The sequence below is a fragment of the Sarcophilus harrisii genome, chromosome 3 (genome assembly GCF_902635505.1).
Source record: "Sarcophilus harrisii chromosome 3, mSarHar1.11, whole genome shotgun sequence".
NCBI classification, from domain to species: Eukaryota; Metazoa; Chordata; class Mammalia; order Dasyuromorphia; family Dasyuridae; genus Sarcophilus; species Sarcophilus harrisii.
In genome coordinates this window covers 523,491,488-523,507,496 of record NC_045428.1, presented here as the reverse complement: position 1 = coordinate 523,507,496, position 16,009 = coordinate 523,491,488, and the positions used below count along the sequence as shown (strand labels likewise).

General features: G+C 36.8%; 1 protein-coding gene across 4 annotated transcripts in view; it reads right to left on the bottom strand.

Annotated features, from left to right (window-relative positions):
* Nucleotides 1-16,009, bottom strand: part of RNASEH2B (ribonuclease H2 subunit B) — a 79,384-nt gene that overhangs the window by 36,061 nt on the left and 27,314 nt on the right. For all 4 annotated transcript variants that reach the window (XM_031961960.1, XM_012545262.3, XM_012545263.3 and 1 more), the window contains exons 4-5: nucleotides 13,393-13,469; nucleotides 8,465-8,582 (exon numbers count right to left, since the gene is read on the bottom strand). In XM_031961960.1, the coding sequence (XP_031817820.1) occupies nucleotides 8,465-8,582; nucleotides 13,393-13,469 (195 nt within the window). The remainder of the gene's footprint in view (nucleotides 1-8,464; nucleotides 8,583-13,392; nucleotides 13,470-16,009) is intronic.

Below are 16,009 nucleotides of genomic sequence, written 5' to 3'. Positions count from 1 at the left end.
AATGGCTAACTATATCCAGAGTGTAAAAGAAAAAAAAAGTAAAATCCACCTCCTACCTTAGTCTCAAATTTTAATTCAAGATGGTGAATATATATCATCTGTTGCCTTGTGTTTTTCACATAAAAAGAAACAGCTTAACTATGAAGCTCTATTTCCCCGTGAAATAATCATGTGTTGCAATATTGAAGTGACATATAGGGATAGTAAGGTACCCTGAAAAGAACACGAGCCTAGGACACAAGAGACACAGATTCCAATTAAATCTCTACTAATAATGAATTGTGTCTATTCACTTAACCTCTAGGGATTTCTGAGGAGAGTGGATTTAGAGCTGGAAGAATTCATAGATCTACAACTTAAAAGGACCTTAGAGAGCCCTAGGACACTCCTCCCCGCTAAGTTTACAGATAAGAGTCAAAAAGGTAAATGACCTGAGTGAAGTTTTATATAAGGACAGAGAAAGACTCAAATCTAGATCTTCAGTTCTACAACCAGAATTCTTTTCACTGCATTGTTTCTCTGAAAGTAAAACAAACAAGACACTTTCTAAGTTATAAAATACAAGCCAAATCAAACAAGTCAACAAGCATTTAAATGCCGACCATATACCAGGAACTGTGCTGGTAAAAGGTTAAAAAAAGACAATATCAAGGTCACATTCTAATGGGGAGACAGCATGAAAACAAATAATTATGTAAGCACAAGATACATAAAGGATAAGCTGGAGGTAATCTTAGAGGTAAGCCAGTAGCACTCAGGGATAAAGGAAAATGCTTCCTAGAGAAGGTAGAATTTGATCTGAGACTGGAAGGTAGCCAAGAAGATGAGGGCGAACTCTCCAAGGATGGTCAGCAAGAAGGCATGGAGTCGAGAGGGAGCATATTGTGTGAAGAGAAGCAAGGGGCCTTGACACTGGTTCACATTGAAAGGGGAGATACAAGAGATGGGAACCGAGAGATAAAGGGCTTAAAAACCAAAAAGGGGCTTAGGTGTGATGCTGGAGACAACAGGGACCCCCTGCAGTTTGTAGAGTGGCTGGGACGGGACACGATCCAATTTGCATGTCAGGAAGGTCACATGGATAGCTGAATGTTGAATGGGCTGGAATGGAGAGATACCTGAGGCAGGGAGACCAATGGAAAGGCCATCTAGTCCGGGGGGGGGGGGGGGGGGGGGGGGGGGGGGAGGGAGAGAAGGGGAAGTAATGAGAGCTATAGCAGCCACATTATGAAACAGGAGATAAACACAAGATGTTGTAAAGGTAGAATCAACAAGATTTGGCAACAGACTGCCTGTGAGAATGAGAGAAAGTGAAGAATCAAGAGTCCCGGTTAAAGTCATAATATTAGTGGGAAATGAGATGATGGGAGATGGCAATTGCCTTGGAACTAAAAACAAAGTTGGAAAGAGAAAAGGGTTTAGGAGAGGGTAAAGAAGAGAATGGATTCACCTTTGGACATATTCCATTTTAAGATATCTGTAGGATCTCTAATTTGAGATGTCCAATAGGCAATTGGAAATGTGAAACCAGTGGTCAAGATAGAGATTAGGGCTGAGAATCAACTGCATAGAGATAATTTTATCTGTGGATAATTTAATCCAAGGGATTTTATCCCTTTTTAAGGGAAGTCCAAGGGAAATGGTATGAAGAAAGAACAGAAGACCTAGTACACAGCCTTGAAAATACCCATGATTAAGAGCCTTGACCAACATTAAGTTCCAGCAAGAGACTGAAAAGGAACAGTCAAGACTGATAGAAGAACCAGGGGGGAAAAAATCACAAAAACTCACAATCAAGAGAAAGGTTATTGAAAGTTTCCAAAAGGATCAAGAGTAAGAAAAATACATTTAATTTGGCAATTAGGAGGTCACTGATAACTTTGGAGAGAGAAGTTTAAGGTGAATGATGAGATGAGATAAGAAGATAGCCTGCAGAGGTTTGAAGAAAGTGAGAGGAAGGGAAGTGGAAATCCGATTGTAGGAGTTTAGCTATGAATGTGAAAATATAAGAGGATAGCTAAACAGAGATGGACAAAAGCTACAAGAATTTTTTGGATGGCAGAGATGAATGTCTTTGTAGGTATCAGGGAAGCAAATAGACAAGGAGAAATTGAAGATTAGTGAGAAAGTAGGAATGATCAAGGGGCCAATCTGTTGAAGAGATGAGATAAAATAGGATCACTTGTACATGTAGAAGGGTTTGCCTTGATAAGAGGGAGAGTCACCTCTTCATGTGAGACAAGGATGAAAGAGTTTGAAAAAGGGAGGAAAGATATCTGAATGATTTGAGGTAAGGGGGAGGGCAGGCCACAAATTTTTCAGTGAAGTATAAAGCAAAATTTTCCAGCAGAAACAGAGGAAAGGAGAAAGCAAAGGAAAAGGGCGGGGTGGGGGGATAAGAAAGAGAAAAAGTGAGGGAATGTGTGAATTTGAGAGTGTGCATGTGGGTGTGTCTGTGTGTTAAGAGATAGAGAGCATTGTGTCAGTGTATGTGTCAGAAGTGGAATATTTGTGGGTGATGTCAAGGTCAAGGGTTAAGTTGGAATCGAAACACCAATTTCCAAATTCCAATCTAAGTGTTAAGTTGAGAAAGTGAGAATTTAGGGTGTTGAGACAATATTGGTATGTAGGCTGAGGCTCTCTAGTTTAAGGGTAGGGGTTTGGGTGTAAAGAAAGACCATGAGCAAAGCAATGAACTCACTAAAGGAAGGAGAATATCTTCAGGTTTGGTGGGTAAAAGCTACCAAAATGTCAACTGGTTGGTAAATATGGATCAAATGAATTTCAAAGAAGTAAAGGTTACTAAGTGATAGAGATAGAGGGGGCATCTGAAGCAATATTGAAAATCCTCCACCATAACTACTAAGACTGAGGGAATGAATGAAAGTGCAATCTAAATCCCAAGTGTGTGTGAACACAATCTCTCTCGCTCACACACACACACACACGCTTATTTTTGTAATTATATACTAGAAACCTATAAGGCTAACAACTGTGAGAGCACTAGCCTGATGACAATTAATAGTATATATATCTTCATGTTTAAAATGCAATGAACATTTAATATTTGTGAGTTTATTGACTGAGTCTGATATGTGTATGTATTGAAAAGTCTTTTCTCCCTAATATGTCTGGTGCCTATAAAACTAGTCTAAAACATCTGGAAACATTGGGCTTGAGAAATACAGATGGAATACAAGCGGGACTACAATTAAATAATATGTTCAGCATTCGGGTAATTGTTATGTAGACTTGGAAGTTTCCCTGATGTATTGTTGAGCAAACTGCCTAAAGCTTATTTTAACATCTATTTTCTCAACATTTTCCATAACTCACAAACTCATATGGTCTCTTTCCCCCCTGTCTTCTGGGAATACAAAGCTTGGCAACATTACTTGGTTTGTTTAATCAGGTAAGATTTCTTGGCTCTTCATATTAATCACATCAGACAAGATCACAGTACAGCTTTTGCCTGAGCAATATGAAACAAAATGTCACACTCCAGAGCTGAAGGCTATAACCCTTTATTAATCCTTCCCATTGTCATCTTTCCGTATGTGAAACTTATTTGGCAAACCCTTCTCTATTTCCCCAAATCGAGTGAACAAGGACACATCATTTCCTTTCCTAATAAAGCAGGTGATGGTAAGGTCATTGCCATCATCACTCAGGCCTGAACCACTGTGGCTCTGTCTTTTTCATCAGATACAAAAAGCAGAGAAAGAGGTTTTCACAGTTCTAAACAGATTTAATACAAATCCTTGGTGTCCTAGCCTTGGGAGACAACATTTGGAGGTTAATTTCAGAACAGCTAGTTTGGGGATTAAGTAGCAATAATTATATATTATGTCTAGACGATCACCTGCAGAGATGATATGAGTTATTCTGTGCCTCATTTATCTAGTTGGAGATTGTACTGCCCTGTAAAAAACATTGTCTTTCTGATCACTCCAAAGTTTTTCTGTTTACAAGATTTGGGACACAAATTCATAAGAAGTGTAACAAAACATAACTAAAGAATAAAAGTTTTAAATGTCAGTGTGGAAATTTCTTAGAGATAATGTTCCTGAAAGAGATTATGAAATGGCTCTTTTGTAAATTAGCTATTAACATTTATTTGAAGCCAAAATTCTCTCTGGGACATTATTTTATCTGAGAGATAATCCTCTGGATTTAAAGAACTATGTCGTAGATATATGACAACCACTAAGAGAGAAACACACACACACACACACACACACAACCCCCCTCCCCTCCCCAAGTGGCGATATATCCAAATTAGAAAGTTGAACTTTATGTTGACAAATTAAAACACTCAAAGATAATCCATATTACAGGGCAATTATCATCAGGTTAGAAGGAGTAAATACAGGAAATCCCCAGATCTATATATTCAGCCTTAGATTCACTGCTTCACTTCAGTATAACTACCTCTCTATTGGACATTTAAAGTACATGTCTAATAAGCATATCAAATTCCCCATACCTAAAACACAACTAATTATCTTCGCTCCAATCCTCTTCCCAACTTTCTTATTACTGCTGAGGGTACCATCATCTTCCCATTTGCCCAGGCCTACAAACTCTGAGCGAGTCACTTTTTGTTCACTCCCCAGGCCCAGCCAGCTGCCCGACCTTATCATTTCTACTTCCAGGACAGATCTCCTCTCTGTCTCCCTCTCTTCACTAGCACACGCCATGCTGGTGTACAAACCCCTAACCCTCATTCCCTGGATGATTATAAAAGTTTATCCTTTGTCTTCCAGTCTCACATCTCTCCCAATTCTAAACCTTCTTTCACTCAGTTGCAAAAATGATTTTCCTAAAGCACAGTTCTCACCATTTCATTCCCTTGGTAACAACCCCAGGAATTCCCTCTTACTTCCAGTTTCAAGCATAAAGTCCTTTTTTTCCCATTTAAAGCCTTTTAAACTTAGTCCCTTCCCATCCTTCCAGCCTTTCCACACGTTCTCTACAAGGGCCTACCCAGTATGTCCAACTCCCAATCCATGCCTTCTCGCTGGCTCCCTCCAAAACCAGAATATTTTTCCTCCTCATCTGAGTTTCTTAGTTCCTCTGCCCTGCTTCAAAACTCAGTTCAAATCACATCTTCTGCAGGAGGAGCCCCCAGGAACCATGCCTTCCCCACTACCATCAACTCTGAACATCTCTTACATGAGTGTGATTGTTTTCATAGCCTTCCTCACTGTCCTGTAAACTTCCCGAAGAGCAAGGGAAGTGTTTTTGCCTTCTTCCCTCCCCCCAGCATTCAGCAAAGTTCCTGGCATATAGTAAATACTTAATAAATACGTATTGACTGACTGACTATAATGATGGGAGATAGAGGTAAAGAATTCACTCTGTAAAATCTTAGTGAAAAATTCATTGTGTTTCAACTGCAAGAGAGGAGAAAAGGAATTGTTATTTTATATTAAAAAAAAAAAATCCCTTGGAAACACCAACCATAGCAAAAAAACAAAAAACAAAACTAAAAAACCAACCATTTTTGCTTTCTGTGCTACTGTGAAATTCAACACATTTACTGCCCTTTAAAAAACAGCAGGACAAGACTGATAAGAAGGCCATATATCTGTCACCTTAAGAACAAGAGCCCAGATAACTGAAAAGTTTGAATACATATTTGAACTGTACATCACTATAATCTTGTTATCAGGGCAGGATAATTCTTGGCCAAAAAATTATTTTCCTCCATTATTCTATTTTCACTGCTGTGAATTATTCCACATTGCTGTAAATTATATTTAGAACTCCTTTCTCTCCCCTCCCCCCACCGCAATCTCTTTTTTTCCTTCCCTTGGTCTCCTCCCTTCTTCCCTTCCTGCATGAAAACAAAACAGAGTAGTTTGACTTAAAGTTTATACAATAACATACATAACACACAGTTCTTTTAGAGGTTTTTGTACTTCCTTTCTGTGAACAATCTTCCTCTAAAGCAGAAATTCTTAATCTAGTGTGCCTGAATTTGCTTTTAAAAAAATTATATATATATATATTTATATATATATATATATACATATATATACACACATATGTATACATATACATAAAATTATATATTGTATATACACATACATACATATATACACACATAAAGAATGATAGATAGATAAAGGGGAAAAGTTGTTTTTCAATATACTTTTTTTCTCTAAAAATTCTACTCTATTTTATTGTATATATTAAAAATCATTATTCTGAGGAGTCTATAGGCTTTCCCAGACTACCAAGGGGGTTCAGGACACACCACAAAAAGGTTGAGACATTCTATGAAGGAACAGAATCTTTACATCTTAAAACAAAGTTTAGAGAAGAAAGAAAGCTTTACCTTGACCAACTGAAGTAATAGTCTGGACACACATAAGCACTTTCATATAAGCCCTTCTTCTCATTTGCCTTTTGACAGGGAACATAAGTGGGAGAGGTATTTTTATTCATGGGAGGTTGAAGAGTACGTGGCTGCTGTCAGGCACAGCACCCTGAAGGAGACGAGCATTCTTCCAAGTGGAGCAAACACACGACCCATGCCAAACACCCAGTTAGGAGTCTAACTGGCCTCTAAGAACTTCTACTTTGTGTGCACTGATAGGGCTTCTCAAAATCAAGGATTAAACACAGGCAATGCTGGATGTAAGTTAGAAATACAGGACAGAAGGTGAGTTTCTACCTGGCTCATGAAGATGCGGCAAGGGTGCAGAGTGGGGGACAGATGGGAGGAAGGGACAGCTAGGGAACTCCTTGGTTTGGGCTCTCAGTAATCAATGACTCCTGTGGGCCACAGCCAGAAGGGACTCAAAGGCTATCTAGTCCAATCTCTTTATTTGAGAGGTAAGAAAACTGCACCCCTCCCACACCTCTGCTGGAGGCTGAGGACTTTACATGTAGGGAAGGATCAGAGACAAGATCTGAACCCAAGACCCCCAACTCCACAGTCATTGTGCTCTCCCCAATACTCATTTCTCCAACAAGTCTAGGGAAGTCTGTCAGATTTCTGTCTTAGCAACTGTGAATCTCGTGCAATTCAATATCTGCATTTTCAACTTGTGCTAACTTTTCAAAAATTAAAACAACCAGTAATTTTTCTTCATTATTTCAGGTTTCAAAAACAGTCATTTGGAGTAGCCCCATGTCTTGGCCACAAATAAGTCTGTTGTTTCTTCCTGCCAAATGTGGGTTAAGGAAAAAAAAAGTCTTTTTAATGAAATTACTTTGATAAAGCCTCAGAGCTACATACTACCTCAGATCTACAGATGGAATTCCAAATTTAGCCAAAAAGGAATTTAGTAGGCACCTTGAAGATAGGGCGTAATTAGTATAGTTCTCTTCTTTCCAATTACCGGCCAAGAGTTCCTGGAGCCAACACTTTCCTGGTCCCAAAAGAATTGTCCTAGTTGGACAAACTTCCCGTGACCCTGGCCAATCATAAGTTATCAGGCTTCTAGGAGACTCTAGTTCCCATTCTGCCTACCTCCATTAGCCATGACACAGAAACAAAACAAGCTGAAACATCGAAAAACAGGTATATCACTGAGCCCCCAGTACTAAATTGTTATGCCGCATTCAGTGTCATTCAATAAGCTAAAAAGTCTGGAGTGCAGCAAAGGTTTCTAGAAATACTGCATTACCACCGCCAATAGGCATGTGTATATGTTTTTAATTAAAAAAAAAAAGTAAGTGGAATGGACAACAAGGAATGGCTACATGCTTGTGTGTGGGGAGGGTGATTATGAGAGTTCACTTAAGGAATTTAATGGTGATAAACCTTGGCAACAGTCATATTTGGTTAAAACAAACAAACAAGCAGTCTTCAAATGAAGGAACACACAAAGAGACTTTTTTTTTTAAATGCTGATCTTTATGATTTCTTATATTTGCGTTCACTTTGAATTTTCTGATGCACAGTCAAGAAAGCTCACTTAATCCTGAGTGCAGTCTATGAGTTAGGCAAAATAGAAGCTATTACTCTATTTTACAGAAAAAGAAAGTGAGAAACAAAGAAATAAAACCACCCAGTGAAGGTTTTTTTAGCTACTTAGTGACAGAGCTCAGACTGGAAACTAGGTCTTTTGATCTCCAGACCTTTGAAGGCAAGACCACAGTAACTCCCTTAAGGTTATAATGTTCATCAAGAACAGTCTGATTATCAGTGGAAAACCAAACTTCTGTCCATGATAAATGTATTTGTAAAGGTTTCAAATGAAAACCCTACATTTAAGGAGTTAACATTCAGATATTTAATTTCTGATTTACTCTTAAATATCTCTTAATATCTAAGAAGTCTAAGTATCAAGTAACAAGTAAAGAAACAAGTAAAGAATCTCCAGGTAAGGAGATTTTTTGACTCAAGTTCACAACTTCTGCTTTTGTCATGGCAGTAAAATGCTATTCCAAAAGTTATTACCTAACTAGAAGAAAGTAGTCTTTTGACTCTCTCTCCTAAATACTCTACCTTTTTCATCTGTCACATGGTGAAGAAATGATTTGAGTTTGGCACACTGCAACAGCATGGAACAGCTAGGAAAGTCTGCATCTATCACAATCTGATCCAGTGGCTGAAACTTCCCTTGCTGGGGAAAAAAAAAAAAGAAAAGATAAATCAAGGGGAAAACATGCATTACTGTCAACAACCTTCCTCTCTCTCTCTAAGGAGGGGGGAGGGGATAATAATAATAATAATAATAAATTGTATTACTTTATGGCTAGCTGCCTTAAACCAAGGAGGCAAAGAGCCAGAGGTGCCACATAATGAATCTACAAATTGAATCCAGGCTAGCTATAAATAAAGCATTTTAAACATTATCTGCTTATGAGACACTATGATATCAAATTAACTTACAGAAAGTTATTCTATGCTCAAAAAACATAGAAGCTCACTGACAATGGGGTGGAAAGATGACCAAGAGCAGGCAGAGAGGGGTGGAAGTGGCAGGGGCTTGGTTTACACTAGTGAATTTCTGCCCACTGCCTTCTACACCCACAACCTGCTGGAGGCAGCCCTCTGAATTCTGATTCCCATCAATCCATAGAGGCCCAAAGTGGCTTAGGAGAAGAGAGCCCTGACTTTTCACCTCTGGGAAATCAGTCCCAATTCTACCTGAACTCATAAATGAAGTGTTTGGGACACAGCCCACAAGCTGCCTTCTGACTTTGTGAGGCATCCTACCTCAGACCTGTACAATACAACCTGCATACCAATTACAATACGAGCTTTCCCTTGCAGGAAAATTTATAGGTGAATGCTGTCTCTGTCAGGATCACCAAGTCTCTTGATTAGATAGAATTTCAAAATTCCTTTGAACAGAGCATTCAGAATCTCAGATATAAACAAAGTTAAGAGTTGAGATGCATTCTTAGATTTAATCCCTAATCATACAGAAAAACAAACTGAGGTTCAGAATAAATTACATGATTTGCTCACAATTACTTAGGAGCAGAGTCAAAACTAAAACCCAGATTTTCTTATTTGCAATATACTAAGATAACATTAGTCTTCCTTTAAAAAAAAGTATTAAATGAAAATATTATCACTAAAAAATAAATAAATTTAGTTTTATGAGTAAAGAATATAATTAAAAGAGGGGCAGCTAGGTGCTGCAGTGCACACAGACTGCCAAGGAGTCAGGAAAACTCATAATGCATTCAATTCTGATCTCAGACACTTACTAGCTATGTGATCCTGGACAAGTCACTTAACCCCATTTACCTCAGTATCTTCATCTGTAAAACGAGCTAGAGAACAAAATGGCAAACCACTCTAATATCTTTGCCAAGAAAAACCGAAATAGAGTCATGGAGTCAGAAATGATTGAAAAAAGAATAAACAACTGAATAATTAAAAGAGGATTATAAAAGTGAGCATATTGTAGTCATGTAAAAATTAGGCTTATGGAGATCTATTTATATGTCCTAATATCCAGACACCCAGAAACTCGGACTGAAGTTGGATACACAGACAGTAAGCACATCATCCCTTCTGAACTGGTTTCCATTCCCCTCTTGCCTACCTACTTCACTAAAATGACAAGATCCATGAAGTTTTCCAAAATCAATACAGGACTTGTAAGGATCTGGGGCAGCCAGCAGGCTTTGTAGCAGTGTGGTTTCCTATTTACCACATTCTCCTTTCCCTCTAATGCTCCTTGTCTGTTTTAGAGACAATTTCTTTTGAACTCCAAAATGCTGTTTTCTATTCTCTTCTGCTGGACAGAAATATTAATATTAAGACTTCAAGGAGTTGAATCAGGAATATTCATTGATTCCACTGTTCACTAGGATACGGGATTTTCTCAAATTTCGTGCTATGAAGAACAGAGGTTAAAAATACCTTGGATTCAATGTCCTTGTCACTCAAGTGGAAAGTCTGGTTCTCAGAGGGTCAAAATCTTAAAGTGATTGGATTTCTATCCCATGATTAGCCATTATCAGAATGAGCCATAATTTTGAATACCAGACAACTAGAAGGTTATCTTCAGTGCATACATATGTGGCCTACCACAGGTCAGGGTTGGAATACAATACTATAATTAACTAATTTGTTCACTCTTATTTCTTTCACATACACCCCCCCCCAAAAAAAATTGTAACATGAGAATTTGCTAATGTTTTGAATATAACATTAGCTACACTTGGGACTGCTGTGAAGAAAAGAGTTATTTTCACTTATGTCAAAATAATTTCTGCAATATGAGACTAAAGGTTAACATTAGAAAAGATTCTTATCACATTTCTCCTTACCAAATGGAAAAAAGTTGTAAACTGAAGATATTGTTTGAAAATAATTTTTATATCTAAAATGAAATCAATACTTTTTTACTATTAACTACAAACATTTTTGATAAAAGATTACCAAATAAAGATGGCTTTCAAGGGCATTTCTAGATTAAAATGAGTATACCTTTGGTATCTTCCATTTCATCAAGCAAAAACAGGAAGAATACAGTTTAAAGCCGAGAAAGGGAATAAGCATTTCTATAATGCCTACTATGTGGCAAATACTAATTGTTCTAACTGCTTTTTTGCAAATATTACCTCAACTGATCTTCACAATAACCCTTGAAAGTAGATGCTCTTATTATTTCCATTTTATAGTTGAGAAAATTAAAGCAAAGAGAAAAGAAATAATTTCCTCAAGATCACATAGCTAAGTAAGCGTTTGAGGCAGAATTCGAATTTAGGTTTTCCTGATTTCAAGTTCAGTATTCTAAACATTGTGCCATTAGCTACCTCTTTTTAAAGATCATGAAAGCCAGAGTTCTGTAGTAGTTTTCAGACGTTATTCATATTCTTATGGTCAGCTGAAATTTCCATTTCTTACCCAAACACAGCCTAAAAGCAGGACCCTGGCTTCCTGAATAGCAGAAAGGCATCTTTCTCCCCTCAATGCTTGCCTGTCCTAATCCTAATAGCTACTGTTACCTATCAGATCAGGACAAAGGATGACTATTAGATAGCAAAATCTTCCTAATTCAGACTAACTAGGGAATGTGAAACAAGGGAAAAGTCAGCCTGTATTAGTATAAAGACCACTTTTTTAAAGAAGGAGAGGAAATTTCATTAGTGGCTCCAGAAATCTGAATTAAATCCTAGAAAGTAATGGAAGCTCTAAGGAGAAAAGCCTGTTTTTTTTCCCCCCATGGGAATTCAAAACAAGACGTTTATTGAAACTGTGTCTTCTATTAAAAACTCTTTTTTTTTCTCTCTCATTTTATTTTTATTATTATAGCTTTTTATTTACAAGTTATATGCATGGGTAATTTTATAGCACTGACAATTGCCAAACCTTTTGCTCCAATTTTTCCCCTCCTCCTCCTCCCCCCACCTCCCGCAGATAGCAGGTTGACTGTATATGTTAAATATGTTAAAGTATAAATTAAATACAATATAAGTATACATGTCCATACAGTTATTTTGCTGTACAAAAACAATCAGACTTTGAAATAGTGTACAATTAGCCTGTGAAGGAAATCAAAAATGCAGGTGGATAAAATTAGAGGGATTGGGAATTCTGTGTAGTGGTTCATAGTTATCTCCCAGAGTTCTTTCTCTGGGTGTAGCTGGTTCAATTCATTACTGCTCTATTGGAACTGATTTCGTTCATCTCATTGCTGAAGATGGCCACATCCATCAGAACTGATCATCATATAGTATTGTTGTTGAAGTATATAATGATCTCCTGGTCCTGCTCATTTCACTCAGCATCAGTTCATGTAAGTCTCTCCAGGCCTTTCTGAAATCATCCTGCTGGTCATTTCTTACAGAACAATAATATTCCATAATATTCATATACCACAATTTATTCAACCATTCTCCAATTGATGGGCATTCACTCAGTTTCCAGTGAGAAAAGCATGTTTTAATAAAAGCTAAGGCTCACTTTCCTTCTTTTTTTTTTTTCTTCAATTTCAATAGTATTTTATTTTTCCAATTACACATAAAGATATTTTCAACATTCATTTTTGTAAGATTTTGAGTTTCAATTTTTTTTTCTTCCTTCCTTTCCCCCTCTCCAAGATAGCAAACAATCTGATGTAAGCTATATAAATACAATCATTGTGAACATATTTCCATATTAGTTATATTGGGGGGGGGGGGAATCAGAACAGAAGGGAACAACCACAAGAAAAAACAAACCAAACCAAAAAAAAAGGTGAAAATAGTATGCTTCAATTTGTATTTAGAGACTGCACTTTCAAATGTATAGACTGCTTACACCTAAAGTACCCCCAAACATTTTATCCTCCTGAGAAGTTACAATTTCAATGATATAATTAGTTGGTTTTGGAAAGCCTCTTTCCTTGATGAAAGAAAAAAAAATGTGAGTTCAGCCTTGATTGAATGATTACAAATGCAAATCAGTGTGACCCCAATCAAAGAGGTTTTAGAATACAAGTATGAGTTAAGATATCCCACCTCTATAAATGCCTTCTGAATTTCTGAGATTCCTTCTATAGACTTCCAGAGTGTTTGAGGCACAGGTGAGAAAGTGAATTTCTCTTTTCCTTGCTGAATTCTCCCCAAGGATGTTGTTATTTTCTTGATATTTAAATCATTTTTCTTCAAATCTAACAAGTATTTTGTAAAAAAAAAAAAATTTTATTGCTTAGTCCTCATAGGACTCTAGTGGGGGTACACAAAAAGGTCAGCGTGGCTTGCTGGAGGTCACACAGCAAGTTAGTGGCTGAAGCTGGTTTAAAACTCAGGCCCTGGAGGCTTTGAACTAAGAATCTGTCCCAGAGCACATGTTGCACATTTTTATGATCGTAAAATTAAAGTTTTTGGAAACGACATTTTGGAATAATTCAAAGAAGAAGGGGTGGGGTATAAAAAAGTACTGTATTTTTTCCCTTAACCATTTGGTGTCCAAACCAGAAAACATACCTCTTTCTCAGCCTTTATAAGGTAGTATAGAACCATAAACAAAGGATCCATTGGTGTTACAAGTAAAAGACGACCATCTGCAGATTGAAAAGGGGGGAAAAATTAAACACACTGAATTGCTGATTCTATTATCTTAATCTTCAAGATAAAAATAAGTCCACTAAAGTGTATATTTAAAAGCTTCCACTTTAAGCAATAGTTCATAAATAAGACTATGATTGTCTGTGTCTCTGAACAAATATGTAGCACAATCCCCTCAAAAAAAATATTCTGTGTAAATGGAAAGAAAGCCAAGCCTACTGAAATCTATTGTTGATTTTCCATTTACTGACTTTAAAATCACTTTCTACAAAAGGAAAAAAAAAAAAAAAAAGGTCAGAATTGCAGAACTCTTGTTACCAAAAAACAAACATCAAAAGAATGAAGCAAGGAGATTATTAGGCCATAAACTGGATTGGCTGGACTTCTGAAGATGAGGAAAGTTCTACAGGACAGCAGCATCACACAGTGTGAACACAGAGGTTTGTTGACAGGTCCACACTGAGTCAATGACTGTCTAAGTGCTATATAGAAAGTAGTAGGGTCAGCCTTCACTCAGGCCTGCCAAGGCAAAAACACAATGGAAGAAAATGATAAAGAAATTTCCAGAGCACAGTAGTTATGAGACAAAGCACAAGCACAAAAGGAAATTTTCTGTAAGTCAAGACTCTTTTAGTGATAGAACCCTCCAGGGATGGGCAATCAAAGCAGAAACCAATCCAATAATCTAATCCTGAAGGCCCACTTCTCCTCTAACTTCTGCATCTCCTCCCCAAACACCCTAAACTCATGAAAATGCTACAGCAAAGGGGATGACTATACTGAACTCATCTACTTGTTCCAGAAGGGAAGGTGTGGGTACCAATAGATTAGTGGGAATGTGTCAGGACAGAAGACCCTGGGTTCTTAACTATCTTTGTGTCCTGGACCCTTTCACAGGCAGATGTAAGCCTATGGACACCTTCTCAGACTGTTTTCAAATGCACAAAATAAAATATATAGGATTAAAAAAGAAATTAATTTTATTAAGCTAAAGTTATAATTTAAAAAAAAAGTTTTTGAACCTCTCTAATCAAAAAAAGGAAGAAAAATATATGTAGACACTCCATAGACACATATATGTACCAAGATGTACACATAGGTTTATATGCACATGTATCTATGTATGTGTGTATATATACATACATTTATATATATGTAGTTCATGTATTTATATAATGTATCTAAACATACACATGCATATATGTATGCATGTACTTGTACATATATATACTTTGGGTGCCCCCAAAATCTCAATGAAGTTTTAAATTGCACTGAGACTTCTGAGATTCTGTGTGTGTGTGTGTGTGTATCCATTTTACAGTAAGTAAGAAACTTAAGGAAAGAATTTCATACTTTGGCATTGCCTGATTATTCAAAAAAATTTTGGAAAAACAGCTTATAAAAATAACCTTATCAGAAGCACTAAGTTTACTTTACATATGGCATCCACTATATTAAAAAATTAGGAACAGGTTTTCCAGCTTGAAAACAAAATCCAGGTGGCCAGTCCTCAGAACAGCTATTTCTTCAGGGGAAAGAAAAAGAAAGAAGGAAAACAAGGAAAAAGGAAAAGAAAGATAAAAGCTCCAGAACAAGGCTTTTTAATCAATGGGTTCAGGAGTCCATAAATAGATTTTGGGGATCCAAAAATCTTTATTTCAAGATAACTAATTTTCTTTGCAATTCTATGTATTCTATGCAATTTTATGTATTTGAAATATTATCCTGAGGAAGGGATATTATTATTTTAGGATAATATTATTCTGCCAAAGGAGTCTATGATACACACATAAATAGTTAGGAACCCCTGTTGTAGAAAAAAGTCAAGATCTTAGGATCATAGATACAGAGCAGAAGAGCAACTTAAAGTCCACAGAGTGTGACACTCATTTCATGGATGATGAAGATGACTTATTTGCCCAAGATCCCACAGCTAGTAAGTGTCTAAAGTGGGATCTAAAACCAAGCTTTGCTAATTCTCAATCCAGTCATGATGAGGACTCCTGAGACCCAGTCTTTTTTACTAATAAATTGGGAGTACTAAGGTAGACAAGGAGAACAGAAGGTTATAAAAGAGCAGAGAAAAATTAGTGGGGAGCTGGTCAAAGGATATAAATAAGCATTTTTTAGAAGTAATCAAAGCTATCTATACTCATAAAAAATGCTTTAATTCACTACTGATTAGAAAATGCAAATTAAAACAACTCTGAAGAACTACCTCACATCTATCAGAAATGACAAATGTTGGAAAGGATGAAGGAAAATAATAATAAATAATGATGATAAACTGCTAGTAGAGTCCACTGGTCCAACCATTCTAGAGAACAGTTTCAGAATAATGCCCAAGGGGCTATAAAATTGTGTATACTCTTTGAACAAAATTACCAGGTTTGTAACCCATTGAGATCAAAAAAAAGAAAAAAGAAAGGAAAAGAACTATATGTACAAAAATATTTATACATATTTTATACATGCATAAACCACTCTTTGTAGTGGCAAAGAATTGGAAATTGAGGGGATGTTCACCAATTGGGGA